At 35.4% G+C, this 18,915-nt stretch overlaps 1 protein-coding gene across 5 annotated transcripts in view; it reads left to right on the forward strand.

Annotated features, from left to right (window-relative positions):
* The window catches only part of LOC107570000 (protein FAM131B-like), a 55,963-nt gene extending 42,471 nt beyond the window's left edge, over nucleotides 1-13,492 (forward strand). For 4 of the 5 annotated variants that reach the window (XM_016256189.1, XM_016256190.1, XM_016256191.1 and 1 more), the window contains 5 exons: nucleotides 1,328-1,552; nucleotides 2,579-2,719; nucleotides 5,980-6,293; nucleotides 11,085-11,342; nucleotides 12,609-13,492. In XM_016256189.1, coding sequence (XP_016111675.1) covers nucleotides 1,328-1,552; nucleotides 2,579-2,719; nucleotides 5,980-6,293; nucleotides 11,085-11,342; nucleotides 12,609-12,830 — 1,160 coding nt within the window. In that variant the 3' untranslated portion in view covers nucleotides 12,831-13,492. The remainder of the gene's footprint in view (nucleotides 1-1,327; nucleotides 1,553-2,578; nucleotides 2,720-5,979; nucleotides 6,294-11,084; nucleotides 11,343-12,608) is intronic. The other variant, XM_016256193.1, reaches the window with a different exon arrangement.
* Nucleotides 13,493-18,915: the final 5,423 nt, after the last annotated feature.

An 18,915-nucleotide genomic window follows, 5' to 3' on the forward strand; every position in this document is an offset into this window, starting at 1 on the left:
ATGCTGTCTAATCGCTCTCGCTGTACTTTGGTGTTACACACAGACCAGTCTGTGCAGTGCTGCTTCAGTCCAACACCTTTTGTGTTTTATTAGGAGATGCACAACAGTTCTTCTGTGGCTTTATAGGTAATATTTTCACGTACACAATTTAGCAAAATCAGACAATATTGTGTCTAACATATACCACAATATTAACTTCTTATTATTGAATTGCTGTAAATAAATATCACATTTGCAATTGGTCAGTGTTCAAAAAATACTGGGAAATCTCTTCATGTAGCCCTACAAGAGTGATTACTCATAAACTGTTTTAGAGAAGAAAAAAATCACCCACTGACTTTCAAAGCTGCTACATACAGTAGTAACGACTTTCTACTTCGAGGACCTTGATAGAAATGTAGTGGAGTGAAAAGTACAATATTTGTCTTTCAAATGTAGTGAAGTTAAAGTCATAAGTTCCCAGAAAAAATAATACTCAAGTAAAGTACAGATACTCAAAAAGTGTACTTAAGTACAATACTCAAGTAAATGCACTTAGTTACTGTCCGCCTCTGAATAATAATCAACAAAACTTAAACAATCACAACAGATAAAAATAAATAATGATGGGAACTTTGTAACTCAGTCTGTAAGAGTAGCTAACCGGTAATATTCAGAGGCGGACAGTAATGAATTATTTTTTACTTTACTCAAGTCATTTTAAAATGTATCTGTAGAGGTTTTCTTTGGAAAACTTGACTTCACTACATTCCAAAGCATAATGTCATACTTTTTACTGCACTTCATTTCATAAATAAATTGTTTTGTTTTACCTTTAATACTTAAGAACATTAAAAATGTAGTATTGTCTTGTACTCAAGTAAATCTTTGAATTACTTTTACTTGAGTAAAAGTAAGAAAGTAATAGATTTCTAATGTAATTAAGTATTAAATTATATTTTATATGAAACGTAGTGCAGTAAAATGTACAATATTATGCTTTGGAATGTTGTGAAGTAAAGTTTTCTAAAGAAAAATACTGTCCAATTAAAAAAATACTACTGAAAAGTAATTTAACAGCAGAGTAAAAATACTTCACTACTGTCCACCTCTGGTAATATTTGTAGCGCAACCTCTGAGCACATTATTCAATAGCACACTATTCCCAATTTCCATGTTACATCCACCCATATACCCCATAGAGTCTCTGAGCAGGTGACCTCATACTGTAAAGCTACTTAATTTTCTTCTCTTCTCGTTTTTCCCCCCTTTCTCGCCATAATCTAAAAACCTTCTCTCGCTGCCTTCTTATGCCATCATCCACCCTCTGTCTGTCCGTCCGCATCAGGAGTGTCTCGCTCTATGAAGGACAAGGTGACAAAGCCGACAGCGATGGCCCAGGGGCGTGTGGCCCACATGATTGAGTGGCAGAACTGGGGCATGCAGACGGTGGGCGTGGGGGGCAGTGGAACGGGACGTACCTCCAGTCTGCACCTCCAACAAGAGCGCAAGCTGGAGAATGACGCATACAGCGACCTCAGTGACGGAGAGAAGGAGGCTCGCTTCACTGCAGGTGAGAGACAGAGTGTTTAACAGATAGAAAGACCTTACACAAAATCTATTGCTTAGAAATTACTGAAGATGCTCAACATTCGAAAGACCCACAATGTGGAAGTGTATAGTGGTTCAACATCTAAATTGTTGTAGGTTCAACATCAGACACTTTCACTTGTAGTCTTTATAGTACTCACATTACTCGTATTCTTTATAGTATTTCCACAGTCAGGTGACAGAAGTGTGAGAATAATAAATAATTTAATAGATGATAATAAAGCAGTATTAAACTTATTGTTTTTATGCTTAAACCCTTTTTCGTCTTTGACCCATGTGTTTATTTATTTTTTTGCTTGTTTGTTTGTTTATGTATTCTTGGGTTCAATATGAACTACCATTCAAACGTTTTGGGTTGGTATGATTTTTAAATGTTTTTGAAAGATGTTTTACTCACCGAGGCTGCATTGTTTGATTTAAAAAAAATTTTTAATCATCAGTTTGAATTTTCAGCAGCCATTACTTCAGTTTTCAGTGTCAGAAATTTTCCTTCAGAAATCATTCTAATATGCTTCTGGAAACCTGATACTTTTTAACTCGGGATTCTTTGATAAATAAAAAGCTAAAGATTCTTTGATAAAGTAAAGAACAGCATCTATTTAAAATAGTTTTTTTGTTAACAGTGTAAAAATATTTTCAAGTAAAAAATATTACTGACCCCAAACTATTGAACTATAGAGTATATTTTAATCTATATAAATCATTATATATGGTCCAAACACAGGTGGTTTTAGTGGTTGAGGGTCAAATTAATATTAGTCACAAACATATTCCATAATTAGCCAATAACACCCTGTTACATTCAGAAGTTGAATAGCAATAGCATCAAAATACAAACAAGTATAAATACACAAATTATGTATTCATAAATGTAACTGTCCTGTTCTCACTTAAACTTTCTTATTCTTTCTTTAAAACTTAGCTACAGAAGAAAGTTTTGATGTGGTTTTATGGCCAACAATAAACAATGTAATCCTGAATTTGTCAGGTGTGCTTCAGCAGTTTGCGATCTCTGAGGCGACGCTGCTGGCCTGGAGCTCTATGGACGGCGAGAGCACAAGCGTTGGATCTAATCAGGGAAGCATAGCCCACCTGAGCGAGGCCAACCAGGAAAGCATCTCCAGCCGAGGTACTGACTACATTTCCCAGCATGCACCTGCAAGCTCAGAGAATTACTGTACCTCTTCCTACTGCGCTTTAGGCTGGAAACTTAGGAATAAAATCAATTTAGCAACAGAACTTCCGTCTCACAGTGTGAGCTCTGATGAGTGCTGCAATTATTCAGGCAACGTGCTGTCATAAACCACAATTAAACACATTCTCTCAACAACTTAGCTCATCTTTCCTTCTCAGCTCAAAGAATATGTGAAGAAGATATGGCTGAAATCCATGACTAATTCCATAACGACTGAAAAATTTGGCATTTTCTTTTGTTTTCCTTTATTTATTTAGTCCAACGCTAAGAGGCTTCTCTAAGAAGAAAGCTTTCCATTGAAAGCCCCCTAGAGTGAGGGTGGGATTGCCATATTGCATTCGGAATGCAGTGCACATTGGGTTTTGAATAAATGAATACCTATAGGTCAGGGACCCGTGACTCTCTGGAGAACAAGAACTAATCCACTGAACAGTTCAATACAGCCTTACAGACTCACATGAGAGCTCAGAACAACCAAAGCCATCTGCATGCCAAATGGCAACGCCATTTATGCTAAGGATTTAGCATAAATCCAAAATCTAAACCTCATTTTGCTTAATGAAGTACTGATTAGGTGATCACCTCAACCAAATATTTTTTTTTAATGAGGAAAGGTATAAAAACCACTGCTGTGGTTTTGTGGAGAAAGAAGGTTCTTCAGATTACAAAAAGGTAAGAAAGAGATGGTTCTTTAAAGAACCTTTGACTAAATGGTTCTTTGTGGAACTTAAAATGGTTCTTCTATGGCATCGCTTGAAGAACCTTTTGAAGCACCTTTATTTTTATGTGTTGTGGCTGGGTTGTTATAGGTCTGCATGACTCTCGATGTCTTAGGCCTAATTGAACGGAGGAATTATGGTATTCTTCTGTAGCCTGACGACGAGTAACTTTACGTTAACCGTTGTTCATGTGAACTCCAAAACAACCTGATGCTTTGTTTTTAGACTATTTGTGGGTGGCTGTTTGTTGTTTCACCTATCAATTCGTGTCGATAAAGTATAATAGGGTAAATCCTGTATAGTGATTTATCCTATATAGTGCTTGCATAAAGCAAGTAGTGCATACATTTGTAGCTGTTATGTATCTTTGTAAGTCATTGTAAGCCCTCTTTTGAGGCATGCGCAAGCGCACAAACCCACGGTATAGTTCGAACACTGCTGGGGGTGCTTCAGCAAGGCTGGAATCGGGCACATTTGTCTTTGTGAAAGGCGCACGAATCAAGCCATGTACAAGGTTGCCCTAGAAGAAAACTTTCTTCTGCTCTTACAATGTTCCCCAACTCTGAGGACTGGTTTTTCCAGCAGGACAACGCTCCCTGACACACAGCCAGGTCAATCAAAGTGTGGATGGAGGACCTCCAGATCAAGATCCTGTAGCATTGCCAGCCCAATCTCCAGACCTGAACCCCACTGAAAACCTCTAGAATGTGATTAAGAGGAAGATGGATGATCACCAGCCATCAAACAAAGCCGAGCTGCTTGAATGTTTGCGCCAGAAGTTGTATAAAGTCACCCAACATCAATGTGAAAAACTGGTGGAGAGCAGGCCTAGATGCATGAAAGCCCTGACTGAAAATCAAGGTTATTCCACCAAATATTGATTTCGGAGCTCTTACTAAGTTAAAACATTAGTATTGTGTTGTTTAAAAATTAATATTAATTTGTTTTCTTTGCATTAATCGAGGTCTGAAAACACTGCATCTTTTTTGACCAGTTATTTTAACCAGTTGTAATTTTCCGCAAATAAATACTCTAAATGACAATATGTTTATTTGTAACTTGGGAGAAATGTTGTCCAGAGAAACCGATAATTTTGCAGTGGTCTCTTAATTTTTTCTAAAGCTGCAAGTCTTTCCTGTCACTTTAGATCAATTTAATGTATCTTTGCTGAATAAAAGTTTAAATTTCTTTAAAAATATATTCTATTCTATTCTATCGAAAAGTATTGCTAAAAAAAAAATCTTATTAACATCAAACTTTTCAACTGTATCACTTTGTATAAAAGCATATGAATATGAATAAATGTAAATGTACATTACAGTAAAAAAGTACTGATAAATTAAAAAATTAAAAACAAATAAATGACTTTTTGTTTCCCAAAATGTGTGTGCTACTTGTATTTATGCTTGTTAGTTTTATAGTATTGCATCATTCCTCTTGAATCACTTGTAATGAAATCATTTGTGAGTCAAGTTGTTTGCTGTAGAGCACAAATCAGTTATTTCTGGGGTTTCATTCCAATTAGGATGCTGCCATAGAAGGTCTATAGAGAGAAAAAGGGCAAGAGAAGAATAAACTCAGTGGGCAGTCTATGTACAAGTGAGTGTTATGCTACATTACAAAGCCATTTCCTCAGTAAATAAAGCATCTCATTTCTGCCCTGCCGGAGGGGTGAAATGAGTGAACACTCATTTTCGTTTTACAATGATGGCCGTGGCGTAAACTGAGGCAAGAGATTTCACCAACAGAAATAGAATGTGCAGTTATTATTATTCAGCATTGTTTTATAATCGGATATAATTTAGAAAATATTGTGCCGTTGCGTGCAGATGAGGCTGAAAAGTCACAGAATTTGGCTCAAAATGAAAATAATGGAAATTTCGAGGCTTTGTTATGGATGTGGGCTCAAATATATTAATATCTGCACATTGTGTCCAATCAAAGCATCATAAAAGTCTTTTTAAGAGCTATGACTATGACATAAAAGTGAATCTAAAAGCAGCCAAATGATGAAACATGTCAAATAATATCATTTATTTTACTTCTTTGATTTAATTTGACAACCCTTTATTTGTTTTTCTAAAGAATATTTTCCTTTGAAGACTTTAGTTCATACCTAATCCATATGCAGGACGCTGATCAATAATAATTGTTTATGGCTCTCTGGAATACTTGATTCTGATTGGTTTTGGTAATGTATTTCCTTCATACTGTAACTGTGTTAGTTTAATTTCTCTCATGTTACTCTGGGTTCTCTTTCATCTAACATAATGAAAGAATTTCAACTCAGATCAATATTTCACATCCACTTATTTATTTATTTGGTAAGTAGCCATATAATAATCACCAGACGACAACTCAGATCAGCACAGGCTGTGAGGAAAATGATCTGAGATTTAGAACTAGCATTCTGTAAAATATACAGAATGTTACCCTTGAAGTTTGTAATATTTTCTTTTTCTCTGTCTCTTTCAGACCAGATAATGCACCATTCTTCTGCAGAGGTGTGGCCTCACAATTACATCTCCCAGGGTCTTTATTGCCTTTCTTCCTCTGATGCTTGGGAGCCAATTAGTAATGAACAGTCAGGTGTGGCCTCTCCTGCCACCGGTTCATATGTCATGGCTGTCGGGACTGAGGGAGGATATGACCCAAATTCAGCAGCTCACTTCCTGTCACAACAGCAACAGCAGCAGCAGTATCAGAACCAGTTTCAGCAGATCCAGCACCTGCACCAGATCCATCAATACCAGCAGCAACAGCTCCTGCAGTATCAACAACAGCAACAGGTGAGTGAGAACACTACAACTCCCATAAGCCCCTGCAACAATAACAGGTGCTTTACAGGTGAGTCATAAAACTACAAATCCCATAAGGCCTGTTTCATACTGCATGTGTAAGCAGTGCGTGAGCTGTGCATGTTTATTTAATCACCCACATTAACAGATCTATTCATTTATTTAAAAGTGCAATTCAGTGACTTGCACCTCCTCTATGATCAGAATGTTTGTAATCCTGAATTCAATTTCATTTAGATTTTTTTTTATGGGCATGAAGTCAAAAAAGTTAGTGTGACACAAGTGTCCTGATATCATAATAAATAAATAAGAGTATTCAGTTCTTGAAAAGAAACCATTCAGTTGTCTGACATATTCTTTTATAATTTTTTTCTTAGAAAAATAAATAAATAAAATATGAAATAGTGGTTTAAAAAATGGTTAAAAAAGAAGAAAAAAGAAAAAGAAAAAATGGTAACACTTTACGATAAGGTCCTATTAGTTATTTAGTTAATTCACTTACAATAAGTAATACATGTTACAGGATTTTTTTATCTTTATTAACATTAGTTAATAAAAATAACACTGTTTATTGTTAATTAATATTAGCTCACGTTCATTAAATAATATTAACAGATACAACTTTTAATTTTAATAATTAAACATAAACTAAGATGAATTAATCTTTAAAAAGGTTAATAATCTTCAAAACGATGAATAAATATTATTTGTTAATGGTAGTTAATTAACTAACAATAAGCAATACACGTTACTGTATTTTTTATCTTTATTAACATTAGTTTAATAAAAACAACATTGTTTATTGTTATTTCATATTAGCTCATGTTCATTCAATAATATTAACGTATACAACTTAATTTGAACAATTTATTAGTTATATATAATTATTTATATATACAGTATATATATATATATATATATATATATATACAGTGGTGTAAAAAAGTGTTGCCCCCTTCCTTATTTTCTTATTTTTTTTTAATGTTTGTCACACTTTAATGTTTCAGATCATCAAACAAATTTTAATATTAGTCAAAAATAACACAAGTAAACACAACATGCAGTTTTTAAATGAAGGTTTTTATTATTAAGGGAAAACAAAATCCAAAACTACATGGCCCTGTGTGAAGAAGTCTTTGAATGTTGAAATTAACATTAATAATAAATCTTAAATAAAATCTTTTTCATCGTTAACTAATTAACAACCGGAACCTTAATGTAAAATATTATTGGAAAAATGTTAATAAAACTGGCAATAATCATTTTATAATTTATGGCCATTATGAAATTCTCAACTCACATTATTTTGAGAATAATAGAAATCACATTATTTTTTGTACAAAGCATTTTTATGTAGCAGAATCTTTGCATCATCATCTCCTGTAATAGTAACAGAGTTGTCATAAAATGTATCTTCCATATGCCTCTTCAACAACAGTTTGTTGGCACATTGACATAATACTCCCATAAGGCATTGCTGCTGCTAGTTTCAACAACAGGTGAGTTACAAAACTGCCATTTCAATTAGCATCTACTGCAACGACATCTCTTGCTCTGCTGGCTGCAGCATCATGTTGGCGTTGAACAGCACAGGTCCCAGTGGCCATTTCAACAGCAGCCCCAGGATCAGCAGTAAAAACTTGGTTCCGTCAGGTTCCATCATTCAGCCTTTAACCAGAAGCCATTGATCGTCACAGTAGTTGAGGTCTCACTGGAGCAAATGGGGAATTAAACACTACAAATCCTATCAATAACACAATAGTAACACAATAGAGCACAAGTCGGGTTCTAAATGTAAATAAAAAAAAATTACTAAAAAATAAACAAAATTATGTATAAACGTTTCAAGACCTACCATGAGCTCTGTGACTCCAAAATGATGATATATGCTTCCCTAGAAGACATTGCTCACTGTGATTTCAACTTGATGTTTGATATTTTTGCCAAAAATGTGCAGCAGTGATTGCCCATTCCCATGAAACATTGCAAATAAAAAATCTATTTGTATAAGCTGGGGTAAGAAAAAACTAAATTGTCGGATGAAATAGATAGATAGATAGATAGATAGATAGATAGATAGATAGATAGATAGATAGATAGATAGATAGATAGATAGATAGATAGATAGATAGATAGATAGATAGATAGATAGATAGATAGATAGATAGATAGATAGATAGATAGGACAACGGATAGAATGTTAGAACGACAGACAGACAGACAGACAGACAGACAACTGTAAAAAAGATTTGTATATTTTAAAAACTTTCTTGGAAGTTTTTAGAATTGTGTGGAAAAACAGTATGTCCAGCTATAGACAGGCTCTAAAAGCTGCCAGGGCCGAGCATATCCACAAACTCATAGAAAATAACCAAAATAACCAAAACAATCCAAGGTTTTTATTTAGCACAGTGGCTAGATTAACAAATAACCAGACGCCACCCGATCTAAATATTCCCTCACAGTTTAATAGTAATGACTTTATGAATTTCTTCACTGATAAAATAGATAACATCAGAAATACAACAACAAATGTAGATTCTACAGCGTATAATACTTCAGCTTCATTCATCGCACCCAAAGATAAACTGCAGTGCTTTACAGCTATAGGACAGGAAGAGCTAAATAAACTTATCACTGCATCTAAACCAACAACATGCCTGTTAGATCCTGTACCCACTAAATTACTGAAAGAGTTGTTACCTGTAGCAGAAGAACCGCTTCTCAATATTATTAACTCGTCGTTGTCTTTAGGTCACGTCCCAAAAACATTCAAGCTGGCGGTCATTAAGCCTCTTATTAAGAAACCACAACTAGATCCTAGTGAACTGGCTAATTACAGACCCATCTCAAATCTTCCTTTTATGTCTAAAATTTTAGAAAAAGTTGTGTCTGCTCAATTGTGCTCCTTCCTGCAAAAAAATGATCTCTATGAAGAATTTCAGTCAGGTTTCAGGCCCCACCATAGCACAGAAACTGCACTTGTTAAAATTACAAATGACTTGCTTCTTGCGTCAGACCAAGGCTGTGTCTCATTGCTAGTTTTACTTGATCTTAGTGCTGCATTCGATACTATAGATCATGACATACTGATAGATCGATTACAAAACTATACAGGTATCCAAGGGCAGGCTTTAAGATGGTTTAGATCCTACCTGTCCGATCGCTACCACATTGTTCATTTAAATGGGGAGTCATCTCAATTATCACCAGTAAAATATGGAGTGCCACAAGGATCTGTCCTAGGTCCTCTGCTATTTTCGATATACATGTTGCCCCTTGGTAATATTATTAGGAAATACGGGATTAGTTTCCACTGTTATGCTGATGATACTCAACTATATATCTCAACAAGACGAGATGAAACTTCTAAATTATCTAAGCTAACGGAGTGTGTTAAAAATGTAAAAGAATGGATGACCAATAATTTTCTCCTATTAAATTCGGATAAGACAGAGATATTACTTATTGGACCAAAAGACAGTACGCCGAATCTCGTGGATTACAATTTGCAACTAGACGGATGCACGGTTACCTCCTCTACAGTCAAAAATCTGGGTGTTATATTAGATAGCAACTTGTCTTTTGAAAATCACATTTCCCATGTTACAAAAACAGCATTCTTCCATCTTAGAAACATTGCCAAGTTACGAAACATACAGTTACAAGTCCTTACCAGGTCAAGAAAATTTAATTTTACAGTCTCTGCACTGGCTACCTATTAAGTTCCATATCAGTTACAAAATATTATTACTTGCCTATAAGGCCCTTAATGGGTTAGCTCCTGCGTACCTAACTAGTCTTCTACCACGCTACAATCCATCACGCTCCCTAAGGTCGCAAAATTCTGGACTTTTGGTAGTACCTAGGATAGCAAAGTCCACTAAAGGAGGTAGAGCTTTTTCGCATTTGGCTCCCAAACTCTGGAATAGCCTTCCTGATAACGTTCGGGGTTCAGACACACTCTCTCCGTTTAAATCTAGATTAAAGACACATCTCTTTGGCCAAGCATTCAAATAATGCATCTCATAATCTCGTACTGCAGTTATATCGTTATTATTCTTTAGCCTGAGTTAAACAAATCAATTTTGCTTGGTTGGAACAGCAGCTACTTACCAGGGATTGACATCCCGTGGTAACTAGGATTTACACAAGCTTCAGTCTGGATCCAGAACACCTGAGAAGAGATGATGCCAACCCCTCCGAGGACCTCAGATGATGCCAACCCTGAAACAACATACAGAACTACCACATTTTGCTATAAGTTTGATTGCATCATATAATAATTGCCGTTAATAGTGTTCATCTTATTTGATTACATCTTTAATTGATTTTTCCGTACATTTCTGCCATATGAACATTAACTGACAGTCACCACTGATAAGCTACCACTAAATATTGTAGAAACTTAATTTGCTGTAAAGTAGCTTTGCAACGATTTGTATCCTGAAAAGCGCTATACAAATAAACTTGAATTGAATTGAATAAATATATTATCTAATTAAACTACTGACATATGATCATTATATATACTATAATTTCTTATCAGTTATTGCTATTGTTTTATGAGATGCTTAGTTCATTGCTTATAATATTTTTAATAAATATGCAAATTTATTTATTTTGCTTAAATCAAAGTTTGTAATTTTGGTTGCTGGTTGGTTTGGTTCATGTGAATTTTTTGGCATGGATAACATGAATGGGAAAAAGAGGCAGCTGAAAGAGTGGCTTGTGCTCTGTTACCGCAATGGAAACTTGAGCTGTTTTTCGGTCTATTTGCAGATCTTGGAGCAAAGACTACAGAGTGCCACTCAGTCTTTACAAGCTACTCCCAACAGCACCATCCACAGCCTGCCTCCCCTCACTCACCCGCCATTAGTGGATCTGTGGGGGGCAGCGCAGACAGAGGCCTATCAGGCAGACATGGTGGGCTACATGGGTATGCCTGTAGCAGTAGATGGAAATCTAACAGCCCCCTCAGAGGAGGTGACGACAGATCACTCACCTTTACTGGAAGCCCAGGAGGAGGAAGAGATCAAAGTGAGTGAATAATAATAATAATAATAATAAAATAAAACGTGCAGGGGCCCTTACATGACACTTAAGCCAAATATCTGAATGTTTTTGCACTAAAAACAAAATATCAAGTGATATCTGCTAGACTTTTTCTCAAAACTAACTTCACTTTTCTAGAAATCTCTTGACCAACTGGTCCCAGCATAATTGTTAGTGTATGTATGAAGTCAGCAATCTCAAGTTTACGCAGACGTCATAACAGAGTAACCACAGGTGTAGTTCATCACATTAACTATGAACATAATCCACTTACAATTGACAACTACACTGAGTCTAAAATCAGTGATGGTGTGGTTAATTAAAACTATCAAAATAAGTTTTTGTTCATTGCAATAAACCTCCAATAATCTCCAATAAAAGAGCTTTGTGCTTCTGATAGGAAACAAAGCCTCATCTTTCAAATTCTGTCCATTCTATCATGAAATTCAAACAATGAATGCAGCTTTGATGCTTTTAAATGTGTCGACAGTGCCACAGTTCAAGCGGTATCGTCTCTTCAACTTTAATACAAGTTATGGCATGAAATAAACATGAATAGAACAGCATCTCAACAGACAGTTAATATGAAAAAAAATTTTTTTTTTGAAAAAATGCTATTTCTGTCAGCAGCTAGAAAATGAGAAGTTTCTATAACTCCTCTCACTGTTGGAATCAGGTATGAGTCACAGTTTAAATCAGTTCTTACAGCTACAGTGTGCAACTTTTCTAGTGCTGAAGTGTGTAATTTCTGTGCCAACAGCATCACCAAAAGAAACTGCAAAAATAATGACTGTTTTCAGACAGGTTTTTTTAAAACTCCCCCCTGCTGTTATTGGTCAGGCCAATGGATAATCCCGCCCCAACAACAATCAACAATCAGTGCCATTTTTTAATAATGCACATGTGCATAAATGTGTAAGGGAACCTATTAATACTTCACCATTCACCTGTGAGTGACATCAATAACAGCAGTCCTATATTGTTGAACCAGCATGGAAGTACGGCAAGTGTCGCTAAAACAACTTTCAACAATGGTCTGTTTATTTGAGTCCCAAATGTTATTTGTTAAGTGTTATCCCAACACAAAACCTGTTTAAGTCTCATTCCAGCCACTAAACAAAATTGCAAAACAAATGTTTTGAAAGTTGTTTTGTGAATTTGTTTAGTGCCACTTTTGGCACAGAAATTACACACTGCAGCTGTAAACAGGAAATGACATGTACCCAGTCTAACATCCAGCCTCTTTTCCAGGAGGAAGAGGTAACGTTATGTATGGAACCAGAACCAGTAACATTAATTCCATCTCCAGTAACGCAGGAAGTGACCTCGACGGGAGGAAGCAGTCCAGGCCAAGCCCCTGGAGAATTCAGCACAGAGCGCAAGGCGTTTGATGTCTCACCATCTGTAATTGAAGAGCTTGAGGAAAAGGAGGAGTCAGAATCATCATCTGTAGACGTCACGGCAACCAACTAAGTGGCCGGCATGAGACTTAAGCTGGTTAGACATTTCAATCAGCTTAATCAAACAATACCAACTCCTATTTCAGGAATCAAACACCATTGTGATGGAATTCAAGTGACTGCTCGAACCCAAAATGGAAAAGCAGAACTGAAAGTTACTGCACTGCTTACGTGAACACTATGATACTTTTTTGTAAGCCTTATATTATGGATGTCTGAAAAAGGAAGGCACAGAATGGGAATGAGAAATCCTTGGAACTGGGAGAGGAGAGATGGAGGAATACTCACCGTGTTTGGAATGGAGTGATAGAGTTGGAGGTATGTAATTCAGGACGATGAATTTGAAGAACATTCGCTTAAATATGTGCATGCTTTTACAAGGAGTGTTGGCACTCGTTATTCAAAATAAAGAAACTATAGTTAATAAACCATAATGATTATAATAATACTATTATTTTCTAAGAAAACAACAACAAAAAATAAATATACAATTGTAAAATAGACAGTAAACACAAGCTTTTTCAACCCATGCCCTTCAGAACATCAGTTCCCACAAAGACACATCATAAGAGATCACATACACTCAATACAACACAAATTCCCTCTTTTCCTCTTCAGTTTTCGCTCTGTATACTTCCAAACACACCCCTTTATATGTAAAAGACTGGATTTGGCCATCTACAGTGGGTACGGAAAGTATTCAGACCCCCTTAAATTTTTCACTCTTTGTTATATTGCAGCCATTTGCTAAAATCATTTAAGTTCATTTTTTTCCTCATTAATGTACACACAGCACCCCATATTGACAGAAAAACACAGAATTGTTGACATTTTTGCAGATTTATTAAAAAAGAAAAATGGGAGAAACACAGGTTCAACACAGAAGTTTCTGTGGTGTAAAACATAAAAACCAATTAACTGAAACCAACCACTCATCTACACAGTTCTGTCGGCTGTTTATTCAATATGTACGGTATTCAGACCCTCATAAACTCAAGCAAATAGATTCAAAAAGTTTGGAGTCAGTACGATTTTTTCAATGTTTTTGGAAGAACCCTTTTTTCACCAGGGCTGCATTTTTTTTATCAAAAATGCAATATAAAAACAGTAATATTATGAAGTATTATTACATTATAACATAACTGTTTCTATTTTAGTATTTTTCTAAATTGTATTGTATTCCTGTGATGGCAAAGCTGAATTTTCAGCAGCCATTACTCCAGTCTTCAGTGTCACATGATCTGTCAAAATCATTATCAATCTTGAAAACAGTTGTGCTGCTTATTATTTTTGTGGAAACCGTGGTAGATAGATAATAAATAAGAAAGTTCAAAACAACAGCATTTATGTTCAATAGAAATCTCATAGATATGTATTTAGTGTTACTTTGGATCAATTTAATGCATCTTTGCTTAATAAAAGAATTAATTTCTTTCAAAAAACTTACTGACCCCAAACTTTTCAATGGTAGTGTACAAACACTAATATATACACCTATACCTGTGATGTTCTCTCATACTGCCATACAAAGGAGAAATGCAGTAACTACAGCAAAACTGGAACTGAGAAAAATTCAATTGGTTGATTTATTGACTGATTTGATTTTCAATTTTAATACTGTTTTGGCTTTGTATGGCAGCATAGCGACTTTTACTGTTCTTAAATTAAGCTAATTATACTGATTAAATCGCTCAAACTCTTACATACAGCTTTTAACATTTTTAGATTTTATTTGCCACATAATTAGACCCATTATTATTTAGCATTTATTTTAATTTATTTTATATTTAATTTATTTATTTTTAGTTAATTTTTGTAGTTGTAATATGAACTTTTTCACACGCACACATACTCACAGATATATTTCATACTGGATTGTAACATAGAGTGCTTCCCTCTCTGTGTGTCATTTGGCATGCATGATGTTTGTCAGTGTACTCTGGAGTCCTATACAAAATTGTATAGATATTTGCACTGGACCTCAGTACTCTGAGCTGAGCTTGAGAAGGACTCTGTGAGATCTGTGTGTTTAGCGACTTGATTGGCTGGGGGGTGGGGACTTTTTTGCACTGGCATTGGTTGTTGGGAGAAGGACAGATGCCTTTTAGAAAATTGTTTTATGAGACAAAAAGTCACTTCCCCCTGAACTTGAGTTCTGATCCCAGATTTCTCATTTTCTTTTAATCACATGGAATTTTTTGTTTTTGCTCTGGTTTAGTCAAACATTGGCTTCAGGATGGTTTTGAAATATCTAGATTAAATGAACTCTGATCCAATTATTTGTTATTAGCTTGTTTTCATGATAAATGACAACTGAGAGGAGAAAGATGGATAGGTGATGCCTCATAACCTCAAATTACAAAAATAGAAGAATACTACAGTAAACATTTTTGTCAGAACAGTCCTGTTGGCGACTCGTACATGTACTTATTGTTACACTTGCAGGACCAGTTCTTGATGACTACTTAATTTTTATTATAAAGCATGTCATAATTTCTGTTCCAAAACATGTATTCCATTGCCTACAGTTCTTTTCACTAGCTATCAAGGGAAGAATAGAACAGGACCTGGATTCACATGCTGTAAATATCCTTTACCAAGATAACAAGGAAAAATGTTTCCGCAGAATGAGAATGGAAATGGACTTTGATTCGAGTTCAAAGTGACCTCATGAAAAACTCAGGCCATTTGGAATTTCGAACTGCACAGGTGTCTTCCTGATTGTCATGGTCATTGATTATACAGTAACTATGATGCTACAAATTTTGCATTGACTGTGTATTTGTTCGTAAACGAACATGAAGCATATGCGTCCCAAAGTAGGAGCAGACGTCCGGTTCAGAAACAGAAGTAACTACATCATCCTGCATTGTGATGTCATGAATGATTCACTAAGGATTTTTTTTTTAAACATTTGAAAAAAGAAAACAATGTCTACCAGTTATTACGACGGTTTCTTTGGAGGACACATGGTTCAACTTTGATGATTGTGTGTAATATAAACTTGAGAAGAAGAAATAGCATTAATAGCTATATGAAGTGTGTTGACTTGAATGAATTGATTTATTGACTGATTCTTTATGCAATGTTGGGACAATGTTTATTTTTCTACAGAATTGTGTGCACTCCCTCCTGTATATGTTGGGGTACATATTATTTCACTGCTGGACTCCTGAGGAGGCTCTGACAGATTTTTGTGCACAGTATTTGTGTACCTTTTGTCACTGAAAAAAAAATCATACACACTTTCTTAAACATCTTGTTGTATGTCATAAGGTTAATGTTTTATACTAGCCTGTATAAAAATACATAACAACAGAGTCTACATCATTGCATAAACCAACCGTAAAACTGAAACATAACTGTTATATTTTGATTTGGTGTCATAAGTTCTTATATTACGTGAAGCATACAGAACTCCAAAAGTTGCTCACATGAAATAATATGTGCCCATTTATTTATTTAAGAATTATATAGGGGAGGGATTTAACTTTGCAGCCTGTATGATATCTATTTGTTATTTTCAGATAAATGCACCTTTGGTTGTAATGGTATCCCTTTGGCTTGGTGAGAATATTTCAGACATGTAATCATTCATCTTCCTTCATTTATTTTGAATCATGAAGCAAAATGATGTCAAACATAAAGGTTTCTTTTATCTTCAAGTATGTTCAGGTGATCAAGTAATTAGGAGATTCTGACTGTGACAAAAGTCACTGCAGAACTCGTTAAGGATTATGAACTTGAAATTTGATTGCGCTCATATTTGTCAGGTATTGAGCCCGGGAAGTCACCTGTAAGAGACTTCTGCAATCCGTTCCCAAAGGTTTTGCAGATCCGTGGGAATGGATTTTGAAACTGAGGCCACAGATTTGTGTCTTGTGTTTATTTGATTTCATTCATTCGTTTGTTTTTGTTTTCCCCCCTCATCTCACGATTACTTTAAGCCTGTCTTGGCATCGTGCGGATTACTAAAACCGGTGCTAATTTTGTCTTAATCTTTATCACATCGCAGACTCATTCTTATTTTATAAAAAAGCAACTGGTGCCATCTTGCATTTCAGTTATGAAATTGGATTGAAAATAACCTCAGAGTACTTCAGTTTTACTGTAAAGTTGTAGCAGTGTTAGTCTTGTTGCTTAGCCGACTATCGGAACATGAAAACAAGTCACCAGTGTTTCTTAGTAAGAAATACATAGGTTTTAAAGGAATTATGAATGCACACTTTGTCACCTGAGGGATATTAAATTACCTTTATGTTCCTCACCCATGACTCTGCGACCCTATTAAAAAACCCAGCATATGCTGGTTAGGTATGTTTTGACGCTGGGATGCTGGTTTAAGCTGGTCCTTGGCTGGTTTATGCTGGTCCTTTGCTGGTTTATGCTGGTCCTTTGCTGGTTTAAGCTGGTCCTTTGCTGGCTTCAGCTGGTCCTTTGCTGGTTTAAGCTGGTCCTTTGCTGGTTTGCTGGTCCTTTTGCTGCTGGTTAATGCTGGTCCTTTGCCAGCACATGACCAGCATAAACCAGCAAAAGGACCAGCTTAAACCAGCAAAGAACCAGTTTAAACCAGCAAAGGACCAACTGAAACCAGCATCAAAACATACCTAACCATCATATGCTGTTTTTTTCAACAGGGGAGCCTGGTCTCATGAATGGACTCTTCATGATCGGACAATTGATTGATTCATTGTCAATTCAAGTGCACCAACTTCTTTATTTACTCTGTTGTGCCTGTAAATCCACTACCATATTTTCATGATTCCATCTCTGACAAATGCCTCAAAGATTTTAATCATATAATCAACCCATCAAATTGACACGGCAATCACACGAAGCCAGGTCATGCTGCTGCAACCAAAGGAGTGATGTAATGTTCTCTTTTATTGCTTTTTATGTAAGATAAGGAATATACGAATGAATAAATAACACAAAGCCAAATGTATTTCCTTGGATGCAGTTGTTTATCATTTGTGTTGTTTACAGATGAACTGATTTCAACTGGATTTTTTTTTGTACGATTCTACTGCCGTTTCACTACAAAACTGTCTGTTGGCATGATGCTGTAAGTGGTCCGTTGGTCTACCTCTCTCTTTCTCGCTGTTAACTAGCGCTCTTGTCTTTCTCTCTTCCCCTTCGTATGTTAGCTGTCTGTTACTCAAACCCTGTGTTGCCTCCTCTTGGTCTAAGAATCATATTCAGAAGTAATACTTTGGATAAGAAACATTATTGTGATAACATTTGTTTATGATAACGCTGAAATACATGGAGTCAACATGTTCAGCAAGCTATACAGACACAAATCCAGTCATTTGGGACTGACTGAGCTGTGATATAAGAAGTACGTATATCTATGCATGCTTTACTGAAGGTTTTAAGATGGTTCTTCCAATGTGCTCTTTCTCTTCCTCCATCGGACTCTTTCTTACCCATCTCTTTTTCCTGCACGAACAAAATACCTCCCTGACCTTCAAGAATACTGCTATTCCTTTATTTCCCCCCCAAAATAATGAAGAATAAATGAAGCAAACAAAGCATTATTTTGTATTTGTGTATTTTTAAGACGTGACAAAAAAAGTCTGCATGCTCTTCAGACCATTAAAACAAATAAAATTTCATCAGATATTCATCAATAGTTAAAATAATCAAACAAAGATTTAAAGTCATGACTTTATAGCTTAAATTATGCAGTAAACAAATCAGCTTCCTGAATGAATATACCAGGTTCAGCACAAGATCAATCAACATTATTTGTGGCACAAAAATAATTTTACTCCTTATATACAAAAAGCAAAAATCAAGGTTACAGTGAGGCACTTTCAGTGGAAGTGAATGGGGCCAATACACTGATGTTACAATGTTTCAATATTATAGCTACAAGGCATAAAAAATATTAATGTGAACATGGTTTTAGTGTGAATAAAATAACTAACTTTTCGTGTGTAGAATTAAAAGTTCACAACTTTGATACCATGACAACGTAATGTATAAACACAAACCCTAAGACGACAATAACAATTATGATTTAAACAGCTTTATAGCTAAAAAAACAAAACAAATTTTAACAGAAGAATTAATGCAAGTGCTTTTATAAAATT

The sequence above is a fragment of the Sinocyclocheilus grahami genome, unplaced genomic scaffold, assembly GCF_001515645.1.
Source record: "Sinocyclocheilus grahami isolate Dianchi unplaced genomic scaffold, SAMN03320097.WGS_v1.1 scaffold1401.1, whole genome shotgun sequence".
In the NCBI taxonomy this organism is placed as follows: domain Eukaryota; kingdom Metazoa; phylum Chordata; class Actinopteri; order Cypriniformes; family Cyprinidae; genus Sinocyclocheilus; species Sinocyclocheilus grahami.